Source organism: Micromys minutus (genome assembly GCF_963924665.1).
Source record: "Micromys minutus genome assembly, chromosome: 1".
Lineage (NCBI taxonomy): Eukaryota > Metazoa > Chordata > Mammalia > Rodentia > Muridae > Micromys > Micromys minutus.
This window is the reverse complement of record NC_137969.1, coordinates 227,907,838-227,928,640: the sequence shown is the minus strand read 5'-3', so window position 1 is coordinate 227,928,640 and position 20,803 is coordinate 227,907,838. Positions and strand designations below refer to the sequence as shown.

Below are 20,803 nucleotides of genomic sequence, written 5' to 3'. Positions count from 1 at the left end.
CTGAGAGCTACGTGATGGCATTCCTGGCAGGACATTTTCTGCCACATGGAGGTGATTTATGGTCTCCCGGGTCGGCCTGATGTCTGCATAAGGTACAGTCAGCTTCTGAGGCTTGGAGAAAGAGCGCTCTAACGAAGAACTCCGGCTGTCGCCTTGACTGGATCTAGAATCGCCTAGGAGACAAGCCTCCGGGCATGTCTTCGAGGGATTTTACTGATTAGATTAATAGAGAAGACCTTTTCTACATGGGGTAGGACCATTCCGTGGGCGAGGATCCAGACATCAGAAGCAGCTGAGCTGGGCATTCACCCCTCTCTGCTTCTTACTATATGTTCTCTATGAGTAGCAGCCACACACACCTACTTAGAGCCTTCCCTGCCATCGAGGGACTTCTCAAACTGTATGCCGGAGCAAGCCACACCTGTCTCCTTTCCTGCTTTGGTTTTTTACCATCAGGTGTGGCCTCTGGCACTTAGAGTAGGCTGCAGAGGACCTGCCAGCCTGCTCAGGTAGAGTTATTGCCACACAGTGGCAGAACACAGATTGTGCTTCAAGGAGAGGAGGCAGGAAGGTCCGGATGGTAGGTATTCCTGCCTCTGTGTCCTGGATTCTAGCCCATTAAGTCCTTCTGCAGGCTACAGAACACTTGTATAAACCGCAGGGAAGGTACAGGGCCGGGGAGCCTGTGAGGGGTGTAGAGCCGGACAGGCTCGTCTGATACCCAGCCTGATACACTTGCTCTCAGAGTCTCAGCGGCCTGGCAGAAGCAGAGCATCATGGGAGCCACTTCAAGTTCTGTGCCAAGGGGTAAAAGGTCAAAAGAAGGTTTGAGGAAGACTTCTTTTTGCCAGGATGGGTGAGAGGGGAGCTATGAGGATTTCAGTCAGAGATGGCTGCTATAAGCCAGGCACTGGGTGATGAGCACTAATGGAGAGATTGTAGGCGTCCTTACTTTCCCTTCTAAAGCAGCAAGTGGACAGCTCTCTAAACTGCAGACTTCCTTATGCATCTAACACCGAGGGCTGAGCATACGTATGGGGTATATGAATTGTGGCCCAAGTGGGACTGTCTCCTCCCCTGGGCCAGTGGGAACAGCTGATCAGATACAACACAGCACAACTTCCTGGCTACCGACTGTGTACTAGGCTCTGTGCTGGATGCTGGGAAAGCCTCAGGTTCAGGTTCAGGATTTAGGGGATGCTGGCCTCCCCGACTCAGGTTACCTCCTTCACCCTGGAGTTGATGGTCCTTGGGAGCTGGTCATTGCTTAACATGAGCAGCTGCGTGCTGTGGCTCCCTCGATACAGTCTCTGTTCTCTTGGGGTACAGTGAACCCCAACCCTCAACAATCCAGGGAAGGCATGTTCAACACTGAGCTAGGTTTAAGTTGATACCGTGACAGTATTGGTATTTTGAATGTAAGAAAATGATTGGGGAGAAAGGGTTTTGGAATCTCTCTCCCACACCCCAGTAGCTTTTTCTGTTTGAAACACCATTCACTGGCTGCTTTTGCCGTTGAAACAAAATACCATAGACCGAATAGCTCAAGTAACATTTATTTCTCAGTTTTGTAGGTTTCAAGTTGAAGATCAGGGTGCCAGCAAGGTCAAATTCCTGACAGGGTTTTTTCCTGGCTTATTAGGTGTGGTGGCCTTCTTGTATGCCTTCCTCAAGTGTGCATATATGGAGACAAATACTTTATTTTTCATTTTTTGAGGTAGGGTCTCATGCATCCTAGGCTAGCCTCGGACTTGCCCTGTGGCCAAATATGACTTTGAATTTCTGCTTCACCTGCCTTTACTTGGGATTAGAAGCACGAGACACTGTTCCCGGCATTTTCTAATGCAGGTTCTGGGGATCGAACTCAGATCCTTGTCCTTACAAGACAAGCATTTACCGGGGCTGGACTGTCTCCTCAGCTCCTTTTCTTTATTTCCTTAATTCACATTTGATTCTGGTACCACCCTCATAACCTAATTACTTCTAAAGGCTCCATGGCTGTCTGTCTCCAGATATTGTCAGTCTGGAGGTCAGGGTATTATTGCATGTGGGGGTGACATAATTCAGGCTGACCCAGTGGTTAGCTTTTCTTTCAAGGACTGAGTTCTAAGAGCAGTGGGACATCAAGGGACATAAAATGATTGATTCCCTTCCCTCGTCAAAAACTGTCCAAAGCTTCCAAGGGCTTATCCAGAGCTAGGGGAGAATGGAGTTTTCCCGTGCCACAGTTATACATGCTAACGTGGGAAGTTACACATGGTAACATTCTAAGAGCAGTGCTCTGGAGTGAGTTTAGTGTGTGTTTGTGGGTGGCTGGGAAAGGCGGGTGGGTGAGACTGTGGGGTGGGCAGGGTGCCGGCCAGAGGCACCACAGAGGGTGGAAGCTGGAGGGAAGAAGGGATCAAAAGTGTCACTGGCCAGGGGTGCCCAGGCTCTGCTTATCCGTGTTTACAGGCGCACAGGGGGCCAAGGTTGCCCTGTTGTAACAGCGAGAGGGGACCTGAGGCCACACGATATGAGAGAATAGGCAAGAACTCTGCAAAGTGACAGTGCAGTGCCAGATGGGGTGAGGGCAGGGGATGGACCTCAGGCCAGTGGCTACGTGGGTAGGGAGCAGTGACCCCCTCTTCCCCTCCCAGAAGAATGAGAGCTGGAGAGGGAAGATGCTCTTGGCAGGAGAAGAGGTATGTGTGTTTTGAACACCCTCCCCCCTCCACCTACTGGAGAGAGAGGCAGGCTATGTAGCTCAGGGTGGCCTTGAACTTGTAACCCTTTTTGTTTCCATTGCATAGATACTGGATGCATGTATGTTCTGTCATACCTGGATGGGCATATATTTAAAGTATAATGCGACACGTGTCCTTAGTTATAAGCACAGAACCTGTGGGACAACCAGGACGAGTATCCACTAGGAGGGTTGGCACTGAGCATGAGCTGTAGGTAGGGACAGGAAGTTTAGTCAGTGACCAACTCTAGAACAGGAGGTTGGATGAGGAGCAGAGGGCCCTTCAGGCCCCGGAATTCATCCCTCCACAGACACGCTCAAGAAAGGTCCCTGGACGTGTCTTGAGAGGAACATCCAGTTTTTAGAGCTAGACTGGGTCTCTGTGTCTACTGGAGATCAGAAAGGGACTTCCCACCACTTACAAAGCTCTCGAGAGCCGGGCAGCTGGTGTTCCAAACCAGAAGGCTTTGCAGAGCCCAGCAACTTCTTGCCTTTCTGTTTCTGACCTCAGCCTTTGGTGGCCTGGGGTCAGTTCTTGATGAGGACATCACTCTAACCTGACTGGTGCCAGCTTCCTCCGGCCCAAGACATCAATCATGCCTTGGTAATCTAACCCCCGTGGTCTGGTAAAGACAGGTGATGGCTGAGGCTGGTCCATGCCTGCTCCAGCCTGAGGCATGCTAGTCACAACTCCACCAAATGAGTCATTTGCTGCCAGCCCATCCCTGTTTCTTTTGCCCACTGTGGCTTTAATGCAAATGTCACCAATGGGGTGGGATTCTTTCCTTGTGGGACTTTATTTATTTATAAATGCCACATTGGAAAGGACATGTGTCCTCTCTTCTGTCTAAATTGCTTTGCACAGGTTTGGGGGACTTGGCCATTGTTTTCTCTTAGAGCATGCAGAAAACCCCGTGAAGAGTTTGTCGAATTAACTTCCGGAGAAGTGTCACTTACATTTATCCAGGAGGTTGAGGTCTTTTTTTCCACCTCCCAAATCTTCAAAAATGGCTTTAACTTTTGTTTTCAAATTGCTGCCAGTGCCTGGTTGGTTTAAAAGTGGCTTCCCTGGAAGTAGGTGATGGTCTAGAGGCTGTGGGGTGTCCCTTTTTGAGGCTCCAGTCTTCATCACAGTGTAGGTCAGAGGCACCCGCTGTGTAGCCTGGTGACCTGAGTTCAATCCCTGGGACCCATGTAAAGGCGGAAAGCGAGAACTCCGACACCACTCAGTATTTGATATCTATCAGAAGTTTCATTCGTACAAAGGTTTCACTTTTGAAAATGCACATTTCCCTCAGCATGTCTGTTAGTACCAACCTGCATACACACAGTGTAGAAAAACTTAAGACCAAGTGTGTTTGCACTAGGTCATGGCTTTCTTTGCCTGTCTTCTCCATTCAGTGCAAGGCACAGACATTGGCCAGCTTCACTATTTGTTCTTGGTGAGTTCGATTTCTTGTTGTGGACCAAAGCTGTTCAATGTGAGGAACGTGGCAGGGAAGTTCACCTTGAAGTCTTACTATGTGTTTCTTTGGTACCGGCTTCCAGAAGTCTATCTGGAAAAAAGAAAAGCCCGTTTCCTCTAAGAGATAAATTTTACTGCACTTTTTGGACTTGATTTTATGTCCTCACTATGCCCCCCCCCCCCCCATTTCTTAGATTGTACTAGTCAACTCTTTTTTTTTTAAAGATCATGGGATGAGTCTGGATCAGTGGCCCTTGGGAGGCTGAGGCAGGAACATGGACGACATGGTAAGATCCTGTTTAAAACAAACAGTGGACCATGGGAAACCTTGCCCTCTTATATTCTAGTCAGTTCCCATCGATAGGGTGTGGGTGGTTGCAGCTGGAGACCCTGGCCAGGCTGTATCATCCTGCGTGGGCTGAACTGAGTGTGAAAGCTTCTCTTTCCTCTGAGATACTTCGCCTTAGTTGGGGGAACCATCCAGGCTGATGCCACACAGGCAAACCCTTTGTTGAAAATGTTCTTCATCTTTGATCAATCTCATGGTCCTTGTTAGTATCTTTGATTACATCATATTATGTGCTGTTCCGTTTTATAGCATTTTAATGGGCTTTCAGCTCCCCTCCCCAGTTCATTTCCAGCTGTGTGGTTATTCGGATTTGATGGTAGTTTGATTTTGTAACTGCCAGGACACCTTCTGTGCACGCTAGCCCTTCTGCCTGGGTAGCGGGATCTTCAGAGGTGAAGAGCCAGAGGAGCCTCATTTGTTTCCCAGAGGCATGCCAACAATTAAATGACAACAAATGAAACCCCAGAACCTCCCATGGCTGTATCCCCCAATTGTAAGATGTTTATTTTAAATCCATGGTTGAGGGCTGGTGAGATGAACCCAGTGGATTAAGACAATTGCTGAGCAGGCTTGCCGACCTCAGTTCCATCCTTGTTGGAGGGACAGAGCTGCTTCTGCAGCTGACCTCTGACCTCCGCACAGCGCCCTGCCCCCACACTCACATACTAGTAATGGTAATGATAAATCTTTTAGCAGAGACTGATCCGTTGACTTAAAACAAAACAAAACAGAAAGGTTTGCTTCAAACCTTGGTTTCTAACAAACAGTATGGAATGTGCTGTGATTAGAAACTTGTGTGTTGCTGCTGGGATTGTGAAATGGCCCAGCCACTGTGAAAAACAGTAAGATAGTTTAGAAAAGAAAGGAAAAGCAAATCTGAGTTTCTATATGGTCCATCGAATCCACTCTTGGGCCTGAACTCAAAATAATTGAAAGTAGAGGCTCCATAGTTGTACCTGTATGTCTGCAGGGTATTGAGACGTATTTCTATAGAGTTCAGATATATTCATAGTGACTATAACATGAAAGCAATCCAGGTCTTCACTGACCAGTGAGCAGAGAATGGGATATAGAAACCGTCTAAAACAGATGGGTATTCTGACATATATTACAGCACGGAAGGATCTAGAATGCTGTAATATGCTAAATGTAATATGCTGTCCTCGAATTATATGGAGTACTTGGATAGTCAGAATAATAGAGGCAGACCGTGGTAGGCAGGGCTAGGGAAAGGAGGAAGGAAGCATTTCTGTCTAATGCTCGTTAGCTCCTGCTTTCAGAAACGAAGAATTCTGGGAATGGATGGTGGTGTCAGTTATAAAACATAAGAACTCTTGCTACCTGTTATGGTTTGAGTGTAGATGTTACCCACAGGCCCCTGAGTTTGGACACTTGGTCCCCAGGGGGTGTATTTTAGTAGCTGTACAACCTCTGGGAGGAAGGGACTGGCCAGAGGAAATGGAGTTCTGCTGGGGAATTTTTATTTTTTTATATATTTAGTATATAAATAATAAATAATAAATATAATAAAAGTAATTTATAACATTACTTCAAATGACTTATTCAGTTCTCCAATTTGCCCTCACCATCTCTGTGGCCCCTCCCCTTTCTGCCACCATGTCCATCTTCTTCCCCTTCCTCTCTCCATATTCACGTTCCTCCTCTTCCTGCCTCCATGCCTCTCCATCTACAAAGCTTAAGTTCACCTGCCAGAGGTTATGCTGTTGTAATTGGGTTTCTTTTATTAGCTCTTGCCCTAGATGGGCCTGTGTTTTATAAGTTAGGCATTTGATCTCATTGTTTTTATCTGCTCAATGATATCATTGTTATGTTTTTGTTTTTGCCTTGACATATTTAGTGAGTAACATCATCACTTATCCATGAATACCAAAGATTCACAGACATAAAAATTAACTGTTTAAATCAAATCACCAGGGCTGGAGAGATGGCTCAGCGGTTAAGAGCGCTGACTGTTCTTCCAGAGGTCCTGAGTTCAATTCCCAGCAACCACTTGGTGACTCACAACCATCAGTAATGGGATCTGATGCCCTCTTCTGGTGTGTCTGAAGACGGGGACAAGTGTATTCACATACATGAAATATATAAATCTTAAAAAATATCAAATCACTAGCCTGTAAGTCAGGATAGATTTTTATTTGTGGCTTCAACTTTGGGCATTAACTTGCTTGGAGTTCAATTATTATTAATGTTTTATTATTATTAATTTTTTTAGTTAAAATGTATGTGTATGTGTATCTGTGTGTTTATGCCACATACATGTGCTTGCCTGTAGAGACCAGAAGAGTACATTAAGTCCCCCGGGCCTGGAGTTACAGTTGGTTTGAGCTTCCTGACCTAGATGCTAGGAACCAAACTCAGGTCCCCTGAAAGAGCACTGAGTGCTCTTAACATCTGTGCCTTCTTTCCGGCTTCACTATTGTTCTTCGATTTTCTACATGCAACACATTCTTATCTCTCTTACCCACATCAGCCTTCCATACACAAGTTCCTGTCTCACATCATATCTCTTTGTTTTGTGACCTACTGTGCTTAACCAGGGCTGTGTGACCATGGGTGTGGGGCTCTGCACTGGGACTGAGTGGACTCACTTTGGTAGGCATACAATCAAAGACACTGACTCCCCCTTTTCTATTGCATCCCTCAGCAGTTTCTAGGGAAGGGGATCACACGTTATTTCAAATACCTCCCTTGCTTGTTTTTTGACCAGAGAAATTTATCTTAAACCGTGGGTTTAGAAGGTACACACGTGACCTTCCTCATACACTTCTTAACAACAAATGACTATATGTCCACAGGGCATCTCATCCGCCCATGTATCTTTATCCTAAATGCTTTCTTTTAAATTCTCTGTCATAATGGGAATCATGTGCTTTGCAACTTCTGAGAACACAGTGTGGGGGATACTAAAAGGGGGGGGGGTCTGGCAGCTGGATATTCTAAGTCCTAAGCAGAACATTGCTATAGAATGTGCCACCTCCAGGGACATCTTAGCATCCTAGGACAGGGCCAGTCACCTTTACTGGTGGTTTGTTCTTTGGGGCCCATTTTAAAAAAGTCTCTCTAAGTGACCTGGTAGATTTGGGACAGGAAATGAAATCGGGTAGAGATTTGATGACAATTTGTATTTTGTCCCTGAATGGGGCTCTTGGTGCTCATTGGCTTCTTCCTGGAGAGAGGGTAGGGGACCGCTTCCCTCTGGTTGTGTTTTTACTTCTCTGGTCTTACCCCGTTGCTCTCTTGTCTCCTGTAGGCTTGGGGACCAGTTCTACAAGGAAGCCATTGAACACTGTCGGAGCTACAACTCGAGGCTGTGTGCAGAGCGGAGTGTAAGGCTCCCCTTCCTGGACTCGCAGACTGGGGTGGCTCAGAACAACTGCTACATCTGGATGGAGAAGAGGCATCGGGGCCCAGGTATGTCATGCTACTCCCAGCATGCACAGTGGCTCCAGCTTGGAGGAAGAAGTACTATTGTGTCTGGGAGTCTACACAGCTGGGCTGGGTTGGGAGTTAGATAAACTATACTCACAGTGAAGACATTTAGCTGTGTATACAGTTTGTCCAAGGGACCAGACAAAGATGATGTGAGGTATTTATCTCAAAGAAGTCCAATGAAAGCAGTCTTAATTTTCCACCCTTGGGTGTTGGCTAAAAATCTGTAAATGTGTTTAGTTGTGGGTGAGGCTTAGTTTTGTCATCAGAACTCTGTCCCTAAGGCTCATCATCTGTGAAGTACGGATAATCTTAGTATTTACTACATGGAGTATATCAGGATTAAATGAAAATATCTATAAACAACTGAACATACTATATGCTCTAAAATACTGAATATTATTGTCATGACAGTGATCTAATCTTCTAGGCTTCTAAGAACAGAATAAAACCCCAGTGCTGTAGATTCGGGAGACAGCTAGCTCTAGGGATGTACTTTTCTGTGATCATATTTATGTTAAAATATATAGTTATTTCCATGTGTGAATGGGGTACATGTATGTGTGTACATGTATATGTACATACCTGTTTCCATGTGTGTCATACATGTGCATGCAAGTATCTCCCGTAATTAGTTGTTCTTCAGACAGGGTTTTCACTTTTATCAGGAGTTTGCTGGTTCAGCTTGGCTATCTGGCCAGGGAGCCCCATGGATCTGCCTGTTTTTCCCTCCCCAGCACTGGGATTAAAAGTGTGTGCATTTACATAGTTTCTAGGGATTGAACTAGGTTCCACGCTTCCATGGTAAGCACATTGCTGACCAAGCCATCTTTGTAAAACCCCTCCTTAATTTTTGGTAGGGTCTCACATTTAGCCCAGGCTGATCTCAAACTTTCTACAGAGCCAATGACGACCTTGAGCTCCTCCTGATCCTCTCACCTCTACTTCTCGGGCTGAGATCTGTAAGGCCCGTGCTGCCATTCCTGCCTCTCTATGAGTAAGATAAACGAACCTTTTATGTTGTCTTGAAAACTGTTATATTTATGTAAAATTCAGATAATGGCAAAGAAAACTCGGAATCCTCCCAGCCAAGCTCCACAACAGGCAACTAACTCATGGCCGACTGTCTCATCCTCACTTACCTTTGACCTTTCTCCCTGACTCTGCATGACTTCGAAGTAGATCTGGGACAATGCATCATTTCACTATAAATACTCTGGACTTAAAATGTCATACCTGTTGGGTGCACGGGACATGCCTGCGATCACAGTAGTTAGGAAGCTGAGACAAGAGGATTGCAAGTTTGAGGCCAGCCTGGGATACAGGATGAGCTTCTGCCTGAAAAGGCAAAGGAGAAGACCAAGCCTGTCCAGGGTCACTGTGTAATCAAACGGTCAACATCCACTTCTTCTGCTACTAGTATAAGCTAGGGCCCAAACAGGATTTCTGGATTGCAACTCTATCATGGCTCTTAGAAATCTGCAGGCTTTTCTGAGACTCTTTCTCCCTTGTATGCTATTTGTTGAAGAAACTGGGTTGTTTGCACTGTAGGGTTTCCCAGAGCTTGGATTTGCTGATTGCATCCCCATGGTGTTATTGCTGTGAATTGGTAATTAGGTCTGGAGACTTATTCAGTCTCTCTCTCTATGTCTCTCTCTCCTTTCACCAGGAGGATCACGCAGTCTGGTTTTCTCCCTTCCCTCACATTACCAGCCCTTCCTGATAACCATCCAAATTCTTATTCCATTAAAGAGTTACAAAAAAATCCAAACAAACAAACAAGGAAACAAACAAAACAATGTAGCCTTTGATTAGAAGCCATGGTTGCTTTTCATTTATCAGCTCTACAGCTTCAGTGAAGAAAAACATCCCCTCATTAAAACTTTGGTTATTGTGAGGTACGTCTGACAAGAGATCAGTGATACCTCCGCCATGTTTGTTTACCAGTTTTCAGAATAGCTAGGTGGTTGCTCGGTCTTGTCCGCAGTTGACCAGTGTGGTTATTTTAAGTGCTGCCACGAACTCAGACTTAAGCCTGTTGGCTGCACTTTAACCCACACAGCCATTATTCTGATTGACGATTACATTGTCCCATCTTCAGCCAGAAGGGCGTTGGAAACAGTCTCAGTTCCTTCTGATGGCTTCCTCGCTCTCCTGATACTGGGACAAATCGATGTCAGCTCACCTCGGGTGCTTCCTGCATTAGAACCACTTCTCCTACAAGCCCTGGTTGCTTGTTTTTATAGATGTTCAGAAACTACCATCTATGCTCTTATGTTTATCATGATTTCTCTGGCTTTTCAGTCAGCATCCCATAAAGTATGATATTTTTAAGTGAATGCTATTGAATTATACTATTTCTAGCCAATTCAGCTTTAAATAGTTTGAATTTAACTCTTATTCTATATCCCTTTTCTTAGAAATCCACCACACACACACACACACACACACACACACACACACACACACAGACACACACATGCATATACACACATATGCATGTATACACACATATACATGTACACAAATGCATGCATAAATATGCACAACACATGTGCACATTCCCTTGAACCTGGATTTAATGATGTGGACACAGGTGCTTCATCCCATGTAGAGCTCACAATAGACACACACAGTATTACAGAAACATCAAGGCTATTTATTCATAGTAAGATTACTGGACAGGGTTTAACATCCTTTTGATTTTTTTTTTCATTTTACTTTTATTGGGTATATTTTATTTACATTTCAAATGTTATCCCCCTTCCCAGTTTCTCCTCCATAAACCTCCTATCTCATCCCCCCTCCCCCTGCTTCTATAAGGGTGCCCTCCCCCTCTTACCCCCTCCAGCCTTCCTGCCCTGACATTCCCCTACATTGGGGCATCGACCTTGGACCTTGGCAGGACCAAGGGCCTCTCTTCCCATTGATGCTCCACAAGGCCATCTTCTGCTACATATGCAGCTGGAGCCATGGGTCTGTCCATTTCTACTCTTTGGATATTGGTTTAGTCCCTGGGAGCTCTGGTTGGTTGGTTTGTTGTTCTTATGCAGTTGCAAGCCCCTTCAGCTCCTTCAATCCTTTCTTTAACTCCTCCATTGGGGACTCTGTTCTCAGTTCAATGGTTGGCTGTGAGCATTTGCCTCTGTACTTGTCATGATCTGGCAGAGCCTCTCAGGGGACAGTTGTATCAGGCTCCTGTCAGCATATATTTCTTGACATCAGCAATATTGTCTGGGTTTGATGACTGCATATGGGCTGGATCTCCAGGTGGGGCAGTCTCTGGATGGCCTTTGCTTCAGTCTCTTCTTCAGACTTTGTCTCCGTATTTCTTCCTGTGAATATTTGTTTCCTCATCTGAAAAGGACTGAAGCATCTGCACTTTGGACTTCCTTCTTCTTGAGCTTCATGTGGTCTGTGAATTGTATCTTGGGTAATTCAAGCTTTTGGGCTAATATCCACTTATCAGTGAGTGCATACCATCTGTGTTTTTTTTTGTGTTTTAGTTAATTCACTCAGGATATTTTCTAGATGCATCCCTTTGCCTAAGAATTATATGAAGTCATTGTTTTTAATAGCTGAGTAGTACTCCATTGTGTAATTGTAACACATTTTCTGTATCCATTCCTCTGTTGAGGGACATCTGGGTTGTTTCCAGCTTCTGGCTATTATAAACAAGGCTGCTATGAACATGGTGGAGCTTGTTATATGTTAGAGCATCTTTTGGGTATTTGCTTTGGAATGGTATAGCTGAGTCCTCAGGTAGTACTATGTCCAATTTTCTGAGAAATCTCCAGACTGATTTCCAGAGTGGTTGCAATCCCACCAACAATGGAGGAGTTTCTCTTTCTCCACATCCTTGCCAGCATCTGCTGTCACCTGTTTTTGATCTTAGCCATTCTGACTGGGTGTGAGGTGGAATCTCAGGGTTGTTTTGATTTGCATTTTTCTGATAACTAAGAATGTGGAACATTTTTTTAGGTGCTTCTCAGCCATTTGATACTCCTCAGTTGGGAATTCTTTGTTTAGCTCTGTACCCATTTTTAATAGGGTTATTTGACTGTCTGGAGTCTAACTTCTTGAGTTCTTTGTATATACTGAATATTAGCCCACTATCTGATGTAGGATTGGTCAAGATCTTTTCTCAATCTGTTGGTTGCCATTTTGTCCTAATGTCAGTGTCCTTTGCCTCACAGAAGCTTTGCAATTTTATGAGGTCCTACTTGTCTATTCTTGATCTTAGAGCATAAGTCATTGGTGTTCTGTTCAGGAAATTTCCCCCAGTGGCCATGTGTTCTAGGCTATTCCCTACTTTATCTTTTATTAGATTCAGTGTATCTGGTTTTATGTGGAGGTCCTTGATCCACTTGGACTTGAGCTTTTTACAGGGGAATATGAATGGATCAATTTGCATTCTTCTGACCGACAGTTGGACCAGCACCATTTGTTGAAAATGCTATTTTTTTTCCACTGTATGGTTTCAGCTCCTTTGTCAATGATCAAGTGACCGTAGGTGTGTGGGTTCATTTCTGCCACTTTAATTCTATTTTGTTGATCTACCTGACTGTCTCTGTACCAAAGCCATACGGAGTTTTTTTTTTTTTTTTTTTTTAAACCAGTATTGCTCTGTGATACAATTTGAGGTCAGGGATGGTGATTCCTGTAGACTTTCTTTTATTGTTGAGAGTAGTTTTCACTATTCTGGGCTTTTTGTTATTCTAAATGACTTTGCAAATGGGTCTTTCTAACTCTATGAAGAATTGAGTTGGAATTTTGATGGGGATTGCATTGAACCTGTGGATTGTTTTTTCAAGATGGCCATTTTACCTATATTAATCCTGCCAATCCATGAGCATGGGAGATCTTTCTATCTTCTGAATATTTCTTAATTTCTTTCTTCAGAGACTTGAAGTGTTTGTCCTGCAGTTCTTTCACTTGCTTGGTTAGAGTCACACGAAGGTATTTTATATTATTTGTGACTATTGTGAAGGGTGTTGATTCCCTAATTTCTTTCTTAGTCTGTTAGTCCTTTGACTAGAGGAAGGCTACTGATTTGTTTGGGTTAATTTTCTATCCAGCTACTTTGCTGAAGTTGTTTATCAGTTATATGAGTTCTCTGGTAGCATTTTTGGGCTCACGTATACTATCATCTGCAAATAGTGATATTTTGATTTCTTCATTTCCAATGTGTATACTTTTGACCTTCTTTTGTTGTCTAATTGTTCTGGCTAGGACTTTGAGTACTATATTGAATAGATATGGAGAGAGTGGGCAGCCTTGTCTAGTCCCTGATTTTACTAGGGTTGCTTCAAGATTCTCTCCATTTAATTTGATGTTGGCTACTGGTTTGCTGTATATTGCTTTTACTATGCTTAGGTATGAGCCTTGAATTCCTGACCTTTTTAAGACTTTTAACATGAAGGGGTGTTTAAATTTGTCAAATGCTTTCTCAGCATCTAATAAGATATTCATGAGGGTTTTTTTCCTTTGAGTTTGTTTACATAGTGGATTACGTTGGTGGATTTCTACATATTGAACCATCCCTGCATCCCTGGAATGAAGCCTACTGGATCATTATGGATGATTGTTTTGATGTGTTCTTTGATTCCGTTTGCAAGAATTTTACTGAGTATTTTTGCAGCTATTCATAACAGAAATTGGTCTGAAGTTTTCTTTCTTTGTTGGTTCTTTGTGTAGTTTAGGTATGAGTATAATTGTGCCTTCGTTGAAGGAATTGGGTAGTATTCCTTCTATTTCTATTTTGTGGAATATTTTGGAGAGTATTGACATTAGGTCTTCTTTGATGGTCTGATAGAATTCTGCACTAAACCTATGTGGTCCTGGGCTTTTTTTGGTTGGGTGGCTTTTGAGGACTGCTTCTATTTCTTTAAGGGGATATGGAACTGTTTAGATGGTTTATCTGATCCTGATTTAACTTTTATACCTGTATCTGTCTAGAAAATTGTCCATTTCTTCCAGATTTTTCAGTTTTATTGAGTATAGGCTTTTGTATTAGGATCTGATGATTTTTTTTCAATTTCTGTTGTTATGTCTCCCTTTTTATTTCTGATTTTGTTAATTTGAATACTGTGCCTCTGTTTAGTCTGGCTAAGAGTTTATCTATCTTGTTGATTTTCTCAAAGAACCAGCTCCTGGTTCTGTTGATTCTTTGAATAGTTCTTTTTGTTCTTTGTTGATTTCATCACTGAGTTTGATTATTTCTTGCCATTTACTCCTCTTGGGTGTATTTGCTTCTTTTTGTTCTAGAGCTTTTAGGTGTGCTGTCACGATGCTGGTGTATGCTCTCTCCAGTTTCTTTTTAGAGGCACTATGAGCTGAGTTTTCTTCCTAGCACTGCTTTCATTGTGACTAATAATTTTGGGTATGTTGTACCTTCATTTTCATTAAATTCTAAAAAGTCTTTAATTTCTTTTTTTATTTCTTTCTTGACCAAGTTATCATCGAGTAGAGCATTGTTCAGCCTCCATGTGTATGTGGGCTTTCTGTCGTTTTTGTTGTTATTGAAGACCAGCCTTAGTCCATGGTGATCTGATAGGATACATGGGATTATTTCAATCTTCTTGTATCTGTTGAGGCCTGTTTTGTGACCAGTTAGTTTTCGAGGAGGTACCATGAAATGCTGAGAAGAAGGTATATTCTTTTGTTTTAGCATGAAAAGTTCTATATTTATTCATTAGATCCATTTGGTTCATAACTTATGTTAGTTTCACCATGTCTCTGTTTAGTTTCTGTTTCCATGATCTCTCCATTGATGAAATTGTGGTAGTGAGGTCTCCCACTATTATTGTGTGAGGTGCAGTGTGTTTTTTGAGGTTTAGTATGGTTTCTTTTATGATTGTAGGTGCCCTCGCAGTTGGAGCATATATATTCAGAATTAAGATTTTATCTTGGTGTTTTTTTTTTCTTTGACGAGTATAAAGTGTCCTTCCTTATGTTTTTTGATAACTTTTGGCTGAAAGTCAATTTGATTTGATATTAGAATGGCGACTCCATCTTGTTTTTTGGCACCATTTGCTTGGAAAATTATTTTCCAGTCTTTTAATCTAAGGTACTGTCTGTTTTTGTCACTGAGGTGTGTTTCCTGTATGCAGCAAAAATATTTCATCCTCTTTATGTATCGAGTCTATTAGTCTATGTATTTGCATTGGGGAATTATATCCATTGGCCTTGAGAGATATTAGGGAATGATGATTGTTGTTTCATGTTATTTTTGTTGTTAGAGGTGGAAGTATGTTACTGTGGCTATCTTCTTTTGGGTTAATTGAAAGAAGATTACGTTTTTGCTTTTTCTAGGGTGTAGTTTCCCTCCTTATGTTGGAGTTTTCTATTATCTTTTGTAGGGCTGGATTTGTGGAAAGATAGTGTGTAAATTTGGTTTTGTCATAGAATATCTTGGTTTCTCCATTTACCTTAATTAAGAGTTTTGCTGGATATAGTAGTAGCCTGGGCTGGCATTTGCGTTCTTTTAGTGTCTATATGCCATCTGCCCAGGATCTTCTAGTTTTTATAGTCTCTGATGAGAAGTCTAGTGTAATTCTAATATATCTGCCTTTCTATGTTACTTGACCTTTTATTCTTACTGCTTTTAATATTCTTTCTTTGTTTTGTATATTTAGTGTTTTAATTATTATGTGTTGGGAGAAATATCTTTTCTGGTCCAATTTTTTGAATTTCTGTAGGCTTCTTGTATGTTTATGGGCATATATTTTGTTAGGTTAGGGAAGTTTCTTTCTGTAATTTTGTTGAAGATATTTACTGGCTCTTTAAGTTGGGAATCTTCTATACCTATTATCCTTAGGTTCTCATTGTGTCCTGAATTTCCTGGATGTTTTTGGTTCAGAACTTTTTGCATTTTGCATTTTCTTTGACTGTTGTGTTAATGTTTTCTATGGTATCTTCTGCCTGTGAGATTCTCTCTTCCTTCTCTTGTGTTGGTGGTAATGCTTGCATCTATGACTCCTGATCTCTTTCCTATGTGTTCTATCTTTAGGGTTGTCTCCATTTGTGACTTTCCTTATTGTTTCTATTTGCTTTTTTACATCCTGGATGGATTTGTTCAATTCCTTCAGCTGTTGTGTTGATTTTTGTGTTTCCTCTTTAAGTGCTTCTCTACCTGTTTACTTGTGTTGTCCTGTATTTCTTTAAGGGAGTTATTTATGACCTTCTTAAAGTTCTTTAACATTATCCTGAGTTGTAATTTTGAATCATAATTTTGCTTTTCTGGTGTGTAGGAGTATCCAGGACTTGCTGTGGTAGGGAACTGTGTTCTGATGATGCTAAGTGGCCTTGGTTTCTGTTGCTTAAATTCTTGAACTTGCCTCTCTCACCATCTGCTTATTTCTGGTGTTAGCTGGTCTTGCTGATTCTGACAGTTGCTTGACCCTCCTGTAAGCCTATGTTGTCAGCACTGCTGGCAGACCAGCTCTTTCCCAGCAGAGTCTGGGTACAGACAGCTGTGGCACAGGGTCAGCACATGGCACAGATAGAAACTGGGAGGATCATGTCCCAATCTGCTTCTTGATTCCTGTGTCCTGAAGGTTCCAAGAGGGTCCTTTAGAGCATAATAGGTGGTCTTACCTGTGTTCTCAAGTGTGCCAACACTTCTGTGGGACCAGCTCTCTCCCACCGGGGACTGTATTATAAGCTCTGGGCACAGGGGGAAACCGGAAGGCAACATTTTTTATTTTTGTATTTTGTAATTTTTAATTCTCTTTAGGTTGTGGTATTAAGCCACTGTGCCTCAATGTCACCTCAGATAGTCTTCTGTGTTGCTTGTGACAGTACGTCTTCTACATGGTTGGATTCATACTTATTAAGGCTTGCTGTTGTGTAGAGGTTTCATAGAATTTCTTTTCTTAAAATTAGCATCTCATGTTGAGTCACTGTATACCTCCTGGGAATTGGACCCAGAATCGAGAATGTTGGTCTGGCATTTTTTTACTTTCCCTGAAGATCACACCAGAAGCTGATTTGGTGAAATGTGTGTGAGAAGCTTTTGCCATTTTTAATTTATTTTTTTATTATTAAAAAATTTAAAATGAAAATATATTTTGATCATAATTCTTCCTTCCACCAAGTCCTTTCAGATCCTTTTCCCTGCCTGCCCTGCCATCTTTAAGTTTTTTCTTTAAAAAATGGACAAAACTCTAAGACAGCAACAAATTCTCTAAACCAAGGAAACAAAATAAAATACCACCCAAAAAGAAATAAAACCCCTCCAAACTATAACCACATAAAGAACCCCCCATACATACACGCACATATGCACACATACTTACAATGTGGAGTCAATTATAAGTTATTCAACTATTCTTCAACATGAGATTTGCCCTGGAGTAGTTTATATACCCGGTGCCACTACTTTGGAGAAAACTTGATTTTTCTTAGAAGGTATATGTGACAGTTGTTAGTTTTTAACCCTAGTGTATAGGTTTTCATTCATTCATTCATTCATTCATTCATTCATTCATTCATTAAAAAATATAACCAAGTAGTATATAATAAGAAAAGACAAAAACTATCCCGCTGAAGTTGGACAAGATAAACAAACAGAAAGAAAAGAGCCCAACGGAAGGCACAGGAATCAGAGACTCCCTTTTTTCATGGGACATACAGGAGTTCCATAAAATCTCTAAGCTGGTAGCTGTAATATAAATGCAGGAGACCTGGTGTAGACCTGAGCAGGCCCTATGCATGCTGCGTCAGTCTCTGTGAGTTCACATGAACCTTGCTCACTGATTTAGAGGGCCTTAGGTTTTCTTCATGTCCTCTTCCCTGTCCCTCTCCCCCACCCCGTCTCCTACACCCCACACCCCACCTCCTCTTCCATGGGGTTTCCTGGAGGTCCTGTCATTATCACATGTAGCCAACACTACAATCAAGACAGGAAACTATTTCCTCAGTGCAAAGGTCTTTTTCATACAACTCCTTCATAGCCACACCCAACCTTTCATCTCATCAAATCCTCTTACCAGATTCATTTATAAATTTGCTGTCCTACGGAGCAGTTAACTCAGATGGTTAGATGGTGATACTAATAAAACAGCTATGTTAAACATTACCTCTCCACTAGAGAACACATCAAATCATCAAACACAATTTCCTGTAGCTGAAGAATGTGGTAAGGGTTAGATTTCTTTCATCAGAAAACACATTGATTTTTTTCTTCATTCCCAAGGAATACTTTGGCTAGGTATAAAATTACAAATTGAGAGTCTCTTCTGAGTAACATTTGAAAGACTTGCCATGTCTTCAGAAGGTTGGTGATGAGAAATCTGCTGCCTGTCACATGGTGTCTCCCTTGTATGAGAAGTATCTTTTTTTTTTTCACTGTTGTCAAGGGTTTTTTTTTTTGCTTTTCCTTTTCAAAAGTTTAATGTGTCTTAGAATAGATTTGTTCAGATTTATTCTATCTGAAGCTTATGTGGAGGTTTGGGCCTGTCAATTTTTTTGTTTGTTTGTTTTTTTCTCCAAGTTTGAGAAATTTGTTGGAAAATTTATTTCAGACCCATTCACTTTCCTTTTGGGATGCTAACAACACATGTTAGATCTCTTGTTACAGCCCCGGAGTTGCCCTCTTTGCTCCCTTACACTCTTTTTGTTTGTTTGTTTATTTAAAATTTTAAACCTTCATTGTTATGTGTAAGGGTGTTCTGCCTGAATGAGTGTAAGCACACTACATGAGTGCTGTGCGTGCAGATGTCAGAAGAGGGCACTGGATTCCCTAGAATTGGAGTTACACATTTGTGAGCTGCCACGTGTGTTCTGGGAATCAAACTGGATCTTCTAGAAAGCAATGGTGTTCCTAACTGCCAAGCCATCTTTCCAGCTCCACTAGATCTATTCATTTTTGTTTTTCAATTTCTCAGATTGAAGAATTTCTGTAATTTCTCTTTTATGTTCCTCCTTTGCATTCTGCTGATGAGCTTTTTTCATGGATAACTTTTTGCTTCTTTGATTACAATTGTTCATCTCGATTTCCTGTTTGGTTTCTTGTATCTTTTATGTTTTTTTTTTTTTCTATTTTTCTTTTATTAAAAATAGAATGTTTTCATACAGTATATTTTGATTTTGGTTTTCTCTCCTGGAACTTCTCTGAGATCTTTCCCCAAATCGTCTCTGATCTGAATCCACATTCGTTCTGTCTCTAGTTAGAAAACAAACAGGCATCTAAAGAATAGTAACAAAATAAGATTAAAACGAGAACAAACAAACTGGAATAGGATAAAGCATGCAGACAACAAAACAAAGGAAAAGCACAAGAAACACATACAGATGCCAATACAGACAGGTTCACACATGCAGGAATCTCATTAAACCTCAAAACTGGAAGCCACCACATGCGTGCAAAGGACCTATAAGGTTAAAAAAGAAAGCCTTCTGGGACGTGGTGGTGCACACTTCCTTCTCAGCACTCAGGAGGCAGAGGCAGGTGCAACTCTCAGTTGAGGCCAGCCTGGCCTATAGAGTTAGTTCCAGGACAGTCAAGACGACACAGTGAAACTGTGTGTGTGTGTGTGTGTGTGTGTGTGTGTGTGTGTGTGTGTGTGTGTGACTTGATGAGATTTGGCATGTGTGCACACGTAAGGCCATCAGCAACAATCCAAATTAGGAGCATATATATCTACAACCCTACAAAGTTCCTACAGTCCCTTTAGCCCAGTTCCTGTTTATTGTTCTACATCTTCTCCCCTTTCTTGGGGCGAACCACTGATTTCCTCCTATACTGGAATCAACCGCCATGTGCTTCACTGTAGAGGCGGCGGTGTCTACACGCTTTCACAAGGTATAATCACTGCAGAATCATCCACGTGCCGACAGCATCTGTAACAGCTCCGCCCTCAGGTCGTATCCTGAGTATGGCGGTCATCTGCTGATGGAAGTCTGGATGTCTTTCTATTTCTGCCTAGATGTGTAGGTTCTAGACATCTGTGTTCAAGTCTTTGTGTGGACCCGTGCTTTAATTCTTCTGGGGCAAACAGCTCAAAAATGGAATGGCTAGATCACGAAGAAGGTGAATGCTTAACGTTTTAGGAAATCGCCAGGCAGTTTTCCAAAGTGAAGTGCAGATAATTCCCTTTTGCCATGTGTGAAGGTTTCATTGTTTTCTCTCTGCTAATACTATACATTGTCAGTCAAGAAGAAATCTGGCCATTCTGGTGGCTGTATAGTGATTCTTACCATAGTTTTGATTTGTGTTCTCCTAATTAATAGTGTTGCTGGTCATCTTTAAATGTGCTTTTTTTTTTTTTTTGCCATTGAAAATGAGCTGTTTTTTTCCATATCCATGTTCCACACATCTGTTCTCTTCATTCTGGCCAACGTTTGATTCCCCGTAGTTACTGCGAAGTGTCCACCATCTGGCCTCTGACATTCTCTTTACCTGGGGAATCATCAGACCCTTCAGGTGAAGGGTCCAGTTTTCCAAAACTGCCTCATTTCATGAGCCAACTGCAAGTCCAGGCTGTTAACGGTGTTTCTGACCTCTGAATACAAATTAGGAGCTCCCATGATGCCTTTCAGATTTGGTCATTTGCTAGGGAGTCTCACAGAACTCTTAAGAAACAGTTTCTCTATCTGGACCTGCAGCTTATAAAGGAGCCACCTCGGCCATCTCCATCTCTTTGGGACCCCTCCACCTCCACCACACATGTCCTCCTTGGTTCTTCTCTCTGCTCATCCCCATTCATTTGAAATTGTCTGACACTTAAGGATCTCACAGCAACATGGTGGAGACCCAGATCAGTGCTTAACCCTCCTCACTGGAGAAGCTCTCTCTTGCAGTAGATTATTA

General features: G+C 42.2%; 1 protein-coding gene across 2 annotated transcripts in view; it reads left to right on the top strand.

Annotated features, from left to right (window-relative positions):
• DPF3 (double PHD fingers 3) overlaps window positions 1-20,803 on the top strand; it is a gene marked incomplete at its 5' end in the record, with an annotated part of 270,133 nt that overhangs the window by 105,993 nt on the left and 143,337 nt on the right. For both annotated transcript variants that reach the window (XR_013975648.1, XM_080942426.1), the window contains one exon: window positions 7,811-7,971. Coding sequence is in view for 1 of the 2 variants with exons in the window: in XM_080942426.1 (XP_080798552.1) it covers window positions 7,811-7,971 (161 nt within the window). The remainder of the gene's footprint in view (window positions 1-7,810; window positions 7,972-20,803) is intronic.